Source organism: Brassica oleracea, chromosome C8 (assembly GCF_000695525.1).
Source record: "Brassica oleracea var. oleracea cultivar TO1000 chromosome C8, BOL, whole genome shotgun sequence".
NCBI classification, from domain to species: Eukaryota; Viridiplantae; Streptophyta; class Magnoliopsida; order Brassicales; family Brassicaceae; genus Brassica; species Brassica oleracea.
This window is the reverse complement of record NC_027755.1, coordinates 17,749,613-17,758,481: the sequence shown is the minus strand read 5'-3', so window position 1 is coordinate 17,758,481 and position 8,869 is coordinate 17,749,613. Positions and strand designations below refer to the sequence as shown.

General features: G+C 33.6%; 1 protein-coding gene across 1 annotated transcript; it reads left to right on the top strand.

The window, feature by feature from the left end:
- Nucleotides 1-6,000: 6,000 nt before the first annotated feature.
- On the top strand, nucleotides 6,001-7,662 carry LOC106308813 (protein TSS-like). Its single transcript, XM_013745931.1, has 6 exons — nucleotides 6,001-6,019; nucleotides 6,098-6,281; nucleotides 6,524-6,655; nucleotides 6,722-6,834; nucleotides 7,052-7,130; nucleotides 7,228-7,662. Exons 2-6 carry the CDS (start codon nucleotides 6,183-6,185, stop codon nucleotides 7,660-7,662), a joined length of 858 nt encoding a protein of 285 aa, XP_013601385.1. The 5' UTR covers nucleotides 6,001-6,019; nucleotides 6,098-6,182.
- The last annotated feature ends 1,207 nt before the right edge of the window (nucleotides 7,663-8,869 follow it).

Sequence of the window (8,869 nt, the reverse complement as noted above, 5' to 3'; positions counted from 1 at the left end):
TATGTAATTTAATTATGCAAACATCACATAATTCTCTTCAACACAATATACAAACGTTTGAAACTTATTATTATTAACCAAAGAAAACAAGCATTAAAATTAAAAATAATTTTATAAAATTAGCCAAAGAAAGCAAATACTAAAATTAGAATATAAGCAACATATCGTAAAATTAAAATCATAGATAATTGTGATTTAATATTCTGGTAAATTGCCTCCAGATCCACCAAGATTGTTAAAGTATTGTCCAAATGAGGTAGATGAAGGAGTAGCTTCTTGTTCATGTTGTTGACCACATTTCTTTTGTAAAATTCGTGTTCGTTTCTCTTGAAAATATGTACGAACTTCTGGATCTTGCACTGAATTCAGGTCACAAAATATTTGTTTTCTTCATTCAGCTCATTCAAAGCATAATTCTCCTTTTGAATCTCTAAGTGATATTCTCGTTGTGCTCTTGTCTTATGTAGTTGTTCCAAAAATTCAGTATTTCCTTCTTTTAAGGTATTGATAACCGATGTTGTTTGATCACCAAGTTATAAATTGATCAATGATTACTTTTCGGAGACGCCGGTGTACAATGATGTTATGTTTCGTAGGAGATATCGTATGTCGTGTCCTCTATTCCTTCGTATAATCGAAGCCGTTGAAAGTTATGACAACTACTTCACACAAAAAGGGATACAGCGGGTAAGGTTGGGTTATCGTCTCTGCAAAAAGTAACAGCCGCATTTCAAATGTTAGCATATGGTCTTCCTACTCATTTGGTCGATTTAGAAAAATCAAAAATAAAGAAGTTCAGTTTGCGCTTCGAAATTTATTAATTGATCATTTGTGGGAAAATACACTAATAGTGATGCTTAAGTTAAATGTATTATGTTTTAATATAATGTAATATAATTTTTAAGATAATAAAAGTTTGATATAGATATATAATGTATAAAAATTTTGTGAAAAATAAAATATAAGGGATCAATATGTAAATTTTGTAAATAAAATGTATTAGTCATAAAATAAAAATAAATATATTTAAAATTATTCCGTTTTAGAATTAAATATAGAGTAAACTATTGGAGAGAAATCATATTTTATTTTAGAGTTACTCTATTTTATAGTAAAAACTACTCTAAAATAAAGTAAACCATTGGAGATGGTTTTACACAATTGATTCCACATATTTTATTTTATTTTATCTAATTCATAGAAACTATTCCAAACCTATTTTTTCATATCAAACAAATTTTATTTGGTAGAATATAACAAGAGACAGATTTTTAGTTACATTTAAATGATGAAAATAAAACGTGTAGGCCGACAAATAATGTAGTTGCTCAGAAAGTAGTTTTTCTTTTCTTTCTTGTTGTCTTCTTATAAGAGTTGATTAGAGCATCAGCATCAGCATCAGCATCAGTGTGCCCTAACACATGTCCTCTTTACAAATTGTGAGATAACAATTTCAATGTGTCCTAACTCCAGTGGCTTATTTTATAAAAAAGAAAATTAAAAATAAATAATCAATTAAACATTATTATCTGAGAGCATGTGTTATGTCTTCTTTTTTTTTTCTTCCCTCCGTTTTGAATTAGATGTTGTTTTAGAGCAAAACTTTCGTTTCAAAATTAGTGTCGTTTTATGATTTCAATGTAAAATTTATTGACTTTTTATTATAATCTATTTTTCTATTAGTTGAAATCTGGTTAGGTGTATTGATAATGATGTTTTTATCTAGTAAATAGATAAACTTAAATGTTTTATTAATCTGTTTGTCGAAGTCTAGAACGGCAAGTAAAATGAAACGGAAGGAGTATTGGTTTGGTATTGTGTGGCTGTTCTCTCTTTTCATAGTTTCGCAAAGTAAAGAATTGTAAGGACCCAAATATATAAAGGGTTAATTTGCCAAATAGCCAATTTTGGAAGCATAATTAAGAATATAACAATGATTTTGACATTATTAAATCAATAACATTTAGCTCAAGTTTAGTCGGTTATACCCTCTTCTGGTACAAATAACCGGTGAATAAGTCACGTAGATGACGTTGAAGAAAATAAGGTATGGTCAATATTTACTGCGCACAGTTGAAAATGAAGACACCAAATCCATCCACATCATTTACGTAACTACTTCATATGTTTTTGTGCTCAGTAAATCTGTTCATGAAAATAAATTACTCTTACAATAAATAGTATATTCCATTTACTTCTCACAATTAAATCGGACTGTTATGTTCCGTATCATCCAAATAGTATAAAAAATTTAACTATATCATAATCCCTAAATAATAAATTTGATCCCAAATCCACAAACATCTAAATAATAAATCCTAAACTATAATCACTAAACCCTAAACCCTAATCAGTAAACCCTAAAACCAAATATAATCCATAAACTCATATATAAACTCTAAATCTAAATCTAAATTTTGAATACTAAACTTTAAACTGTTATCACTAAATCCAAAACTCAACCCCCACTTTCCAAATACTAAACCCTAAATCATAATCACTAAACATTAAACCCAATTATAGACCATAAACCAAAGTATATACCCCAAACCCAAATAGAATGTAACAAAATACATATTATAGTATATATTGGTGAACAAAATAGAACACTTTTTATTAATCGTCAAATGGAACGATACATGATAGGGACACTAAACCCAAACCTTAACCACCACCTTCCAAATATTAAACCCTAAATCCTACTTATTAAACCCTAAATCCAAGTAGATCCCAAACCTAAATAGAATGGAACAAAATATATAGTATAGTACATATCGAGAACGAAATAGTATATTATATATTAATCGTCAAATGGATACATGATAGAGTCACTAAACCCAAACCTCAACCCCAACCTTCCAAACACTAAACCCTAAATTTTAATCACTAAACCCTAAATCCAAGTATAAACCCTAAACCCAAATAGAATGGTTAGTACAGATTGGGGAACAAAATAATACATTCTTTATGAATGCTCAAATAAAAAAATACATGGTAAAAAAAATAGTAACAGACTAATTCACATTATATAACATGAACAGAACACTTATAATACATATTGGTTTATATTTCTATTCCATATGCATATAAATAGAATAGAACATAATGTTAGAAGAAATGTTTATCTTCTCCGATCAACTAAAGCAGTACAACTACCAGCTCCAAAATCGAAATTTACAAGCGTTTAAGTATGGTCTTCACGAACTGTTGAATCTTGAAGCGATAAATTACTCACAGAGACGTTACGATTGTCACGACTTTCGAGTTCAGAAGCCGTGAATCCTTTGTCTCCCATCTCCAACAAAGGTGTCACAATCGGGCTGGTACTCCACAAACGTCGCCGGTAATATACTCGGTGATTTCCGTGGCGGACAAATAGAGAAGAAAGCATTGAGCTTTCACAATTATTATCATTTACAATTTGTGTCAAAAGAAAAGACACGTTTACTTCTCTAGAATAAACAAAAAATAATTTATATTTATTTTCTTTCAGCAGGTTACACCGGTTATATACAAGGGTAAAAAGGTATTATTATATAATAGACATAAAATATATTAGTATAATAGGGCAATTGGTCACTGAGTTAATTATAATTTTTTTTGGACGTCACTGTAGTGCAATTTCTCATATATAAAGGGGGAAGTTTGGCAACAACTTAAAAGCTCCAAGGCGTCACTCTTGACTTTTCCTTTAGAATATAAATAAATAAAATTGAATGTTTCAACGTATTTTATTTTGGAGTAAAACTGAAATACTAAAAAATAGTAAATAGTTAATATGATTTATTTTAAAAATTATCCTAATTTTTGTTCTATTTTGAAATAAAAATAAATCAGAATTTGAGAAAAAATATTTCAAAATAAAGACTGAAATGAAAAATAAATAAAAATACTTTGAAAACATGGTTAATCTGCAAAAATGTTTTTGTTGATCATTTTTCCAAGTTCATGCAGCTCTCTCACCATTTTCAGTCAAACTCAAAACACAACGGATATTTCTATAGGTTCTGATTGCTTTCGATCTCTGCTTGACACATATGTGCTCCAACGTTATACAGATTAGTAATCGTGGTGTCAGAGGATTAGCTTTGAGCTGCAGCTTGTCTCCGTGTGAGGACCTTCAACAAAGTGTATCCTTTCTAAAATATCACAGACAGCTAAGCTATTACATTAAAAATAAATTATTATATATTTACATATCATATATTTTTATATTTATTTACTCCAAAATAAAATCTGAAAGCTCATAGACCGAGAACGTAGCGTAGTTTATTTGTGTACTTGTCTTCTTATGTTTCTCCACCGATACTAGTAAGTGTAGGTTTTTCATTCTATTAGTGGTGAAATGAGTTCTATTTTTCATTGGTATATGTGGACCAGTAAGAAGTGGATGCATGAGAATTGCATTCAATTATGCATGAAGTAGCTCTAATTCTCCTTATAATAAAAGTTGAGTTATATTAGAATAGTACTCTATTACAGAAGAAAAATAGAATGATCGAACAAAAAATAAATAAAATACTCTATATTGAACAAAAAATAAATAAAATACTCTATTTATAGAGTAAACTCATTTAGTTTTATTCTATTATATAATAAAAATAAAATAAACTCATTTTTATATTATATAATAAAAATAAAATACCATTTGATCATTTTTATTTTAAACTACATTAGCAACTACCTAGCTAAGGTGCCCTAATTTTTTTTTTGTACCCAATTTGATTATACATATTTTATTGAGCAATTGGCATGAAAAATACATAATAAGTTGAAAATTAGAAAGGATGAAACATTAGCAAAAACGTGGGGAAGGCCAGACATGTACATGAGGGTATAATAGACATTATACCATTTTGACAAATCCATCTCCATCCAGATGATCCAATTTGGATCAGCCAGCTGATTTTCAAATTTAAGCCTAAATTTTCAAAACTCATTCAGACGAACCATCCAGATGACTTGTACTTTTAATGCCTAAACGAACAAAACTCTCATCTTCATCCAGATGGCTCATCTGAATGGAAAAACGAACAGCCCCTTTAATGATGAAATGAATCTGATAACCATATCACTCATTTAATCAGATTGGGAAGGGAGAGAAATTGTCTGGAGCTGGCATCAGCGTAATGATGATTTTAACCCGATATATACAAAAGTGTAAGCAAAATTGTAGCCTGTGAGACAAGAGCACCGAGAGAGAGAAAAAAACCTCTCTTCTCTCTCTATTCACCCAAAGTCCCAAAAAAGAAAATCGTAACCACCGTTCGCCTCCGGCGCGGCTTCCCTTTCGCCGGTCGGAGGGCATCTTCTCCTCTCTCTCTCGTTTTCCTCCTTTGCTCTTTTTTCTTCCTCTGGCTGCCTCTGATATACTTGTGTCTCTGGGGCTTCGAGCTCCGCCGGCGGAAGAACCTAGGCTGAAACCGGTGGTCATCTTGCGTCTCTGGTGATACGGTGAGGTAGGTGTAGCGGTGGTTGGTGGTTAGGGTCGGCTCTTGGGGCTGGGATTTGGTCGATGGTCGTTTTTCAATCTTAGATCTACAGCTACTCCCGGTTGTTTTGTGGCGCGTGTTCTTGCGTGAGGGCTTCTCCGTTCGGGATCTATTCATATTCATGTCTCCCGGCTCTTCTCGTTGTCCCGGTGGTGATGAGCTGTGGCGCGTGGCTTCTCCTTTGGTGTGGTGTCTCGTCGAAGGGCGGTTATTGTTGTCCTCTGTTCAGTTGGTGCGGTGTAGTTCCTCTCCATCGGCGCGTTTGTGGTCTTGCGGGATGCGTCGTGTGTCGTCTCCGGCAAACTTCGTTGAGCGTGTCACTACAAGAAAACACATGCTTAGCGAGGAAATTTAACGAGGAAAAAAAATCCTCGTAAATTTACGTCGATTTTACGAGAAACTTACGTGGAAAACTAAAGTCATCGTTATTTTCTCGTAACGTAACGACAAAAGTGTTTTGTCGTAAAGTGGATGTAATTTAACGAGTATTTTACGAGGAAAAATCAGCACACAGAGTTAGCTTTGAAGTATGTCTCTGCATTTCTCAAAGTCAAAAGCCTAAAAATTATTTTCCCCCATCTGCTAACATGTTATTCTTGTTGTAGGTATGTCAACCGTGCATTGTACCTTCTGCATCTAACATGTGGACCGTCACATCCAAATACTGCTGCCACTTATATTAATGTAGCGATGATGGAAGAAGGTTTGGGGAATGTCCATGTGGCTTTAAGATACCTTCATGAAGCGTTGAAATGTAACCAGAGACTACTTGGAGCTGATCATATCCAGGTTGGTTTTCTTAAGCACTTGATTGGTTGCAATTTAACGCCCTCTGTCTAACCGACGTCCATAAACCACGGAAAAAAGGATAACATAAGTAAATAGTTGGCTGTAAGTCAGACCGGATCTAAAGTTAATAGTTAAATTCTGACCTCCCATGCGATGAAGCCTTAAGCTTAATCAGTTAATATCACGTTGGAAGAAAAATGAAGCCCTTAGATAAAAATTTACTTATCTTACTTTTTTGTCAGACTGCTGCAAGTTACCATGCCATTGCTATTGCTCTTTCTCTGATGGAAGCATACTCCTTGAGCGTCCAACATGAGCAGACCACTCTACAGATTCTACAAGCAAAATTAGGCCTTGAGGATCTTCGGACACAGGTGGTCAATTAGTTACGATTTACAGGGAGTTTTTTACAAGTTTCTTACACTCCAGAACTATGTTAGGATGCGGCTGCGTGGCTTGAGTATTTTGAGTCTAAAGCTCTGGAACAACAAGAAGCTGCACGAAATGGTACTCCCAAGCCAGACGCCTCTATTTCCAGCAAAGGCCATCTCAGGTATTTTAATATATTTTTTCTTGTGTTCAAAAAAAAAATATATATATTTTTTCCTTTACGTGTTTTAAGCACTGTTTACAAATTGTGCATGGTTGCCAAACGATATAAGTAGAAACGGACTACTATATATGAAATCTAAAATGCATAGTATAAATTTATAGCTTGTGTAAACTCTTGTCCTGAGTATGTAACCCATGAACTTTCGTCCGAATAACAGTGTATCAGACCTGCTGGATTATATAACCCCGGAGACTGATCTCAAAGCAAGGGACGCCCAAAGGAAAGCTCGCATGAAGGTCATATTTGATTTCCGCTGACTTAATCCATGTTTCTATTGAACTGCTCTCACTAATAAGTTGTGTGACAGATATTTTGATCGAAATGTTTATTCAGGTCAAGGGAAGACCAGGACAAAGTCCAACATCTGTGTTAGAAGAAAATCAGAAAGATGATGAAATTCTGACTCCGACTCCTATCACTGTGGAGAGTTCAAGTGATAAAGACAATAAGTCCGAAGCAAAACCTGTAGAAACAAAGGTTGATAAACGTGATATGGAACCTCAAGATCAGGTGACTCTGGTTAAGCCAGAGTCCACAGCCCAAGAGGATGACTCCTCTGACGAAGGATGGCAAGAAGCTGTCCCGAAAAATCGCTATCCTTCTGGGCGTAGAACCCGTCCCAGCCTGGCAAAGCTGAACACAAACTTCACGAACGCGAACCAGCAGATATCAAAAAGCAGAGGAAAACCCACCAATTTCGCGTCCCCAAGGACTAGCCCAAATGAGATTTCAATATCTGCTGCTGGTTCTACTTCCCAGCAATGTTAAATTGAGATGTTATAGCGTTAATCGCGAGCTAACGATAGTCGTTTATAGCATTTGATTTGTGCTATTACGTAGCTTTTTATGGCTTTTTTTAGTGCTGTAAAATATTTTATAATGACATAAATACAATGCTATAATTTAAAATAAAATACTTAAATTTAATTAATTAATTAATTAAATTTGATTAATTTTAAAAAAATAATTTAAAATTAAATGCAAAAATTAATTTGTAATTAAAAATAAATTTTTATTTATTAATTAAAACTTAAATTACAAATAAATATAACACTAAACCAGAATTAAAAAATTAAATACACCATAACACATTAAACCAAAACTAATTAAACACACATTAAACCAAACCTAATTAACAAAACCTAAACCTAAGCCGCATATCAGCTGCGCCTTCGTATCCGTCACCACAGCGCTTCAACGTCACCATCTTTCAGTCACATACCACTTCTTCTACACCGACGTCTCAACCCGCTCTGGATGCTATGGCTGAAGAAATGATTCAATCTTGTGTTGGAGCCACCGTTCGAGCCAAATCTTCCGTCTCCTCCATAGAATCTCATGTCTCCTCCACATTCTAAAAAAACAAATAGTATGTAAACACATACAAGATGGATTTTATCAACAGATCTAAGATATAATCAACAGATGGAGGTGGTGGCGCCTCCTTCTTCTCTGCCACATCTTCTGTCTCCTCCGTAAAATCTCATGTCTCCTCCACATTCCAAAACAGCAAATCAGTATGTAGACAAATAAAAAATGAATCTTATCAAAAGTTCTAAGGAGAGTCCAAACGAAAACAACTTACACAAATTCGGAAAAAAAGGAGACAGATTTCGTTTGAGCTGATGGGATTGAGACATGAACCAACGAGGTGAGAAGTGGAGTCCTTCGTAAAAGATGGAGAATTTTTCTGGGTTTCTTAGTTATTCCAGAGAAGAAGAAGAGATGGATTCATTTTTTTTTTCAGGTTTACGACAGTAGAAGAGAAGAGGAGCAGAGATCGAGAAAGAGAGGAAACCATTAAAAAAAAGCAAATATTTATGTCTTTAGATTAAATTCATCAACGGTTAAGGTTAAAAAAGAAGTTATCCCCACTTTCTTGTATTAGCCAATAGAAAAGAATCACTAGGATTGCTATTAAAAAAATGAAGAATAACGTAAAAGGAGGTGAGATAGAGATTGTAGTTTGTACCAC

Coding starts and splice junctions, on each gene's coding strand:
- LOC106308813 (XM_013745931.1), top strand. CDS start 6,183: ATGATGGAAGAAGGTTTGGGGAATGTCCATGTGGCTTTAAGATACCTT. Junction 6,835..7,051: donor TCCAGCAAAGGCCATCTCAG/GTATTTTAATAT, acceptor TCCGAATAACAG/TGTATCAGACCTGCTGGATT. Junction 7,131..7,227: donor AAAGGAAAGCTCGCATGAAG/GTCATATTTGAT, acceptor ATGTTTATTCAG/GTCAAGGGAAGACCAGGACA.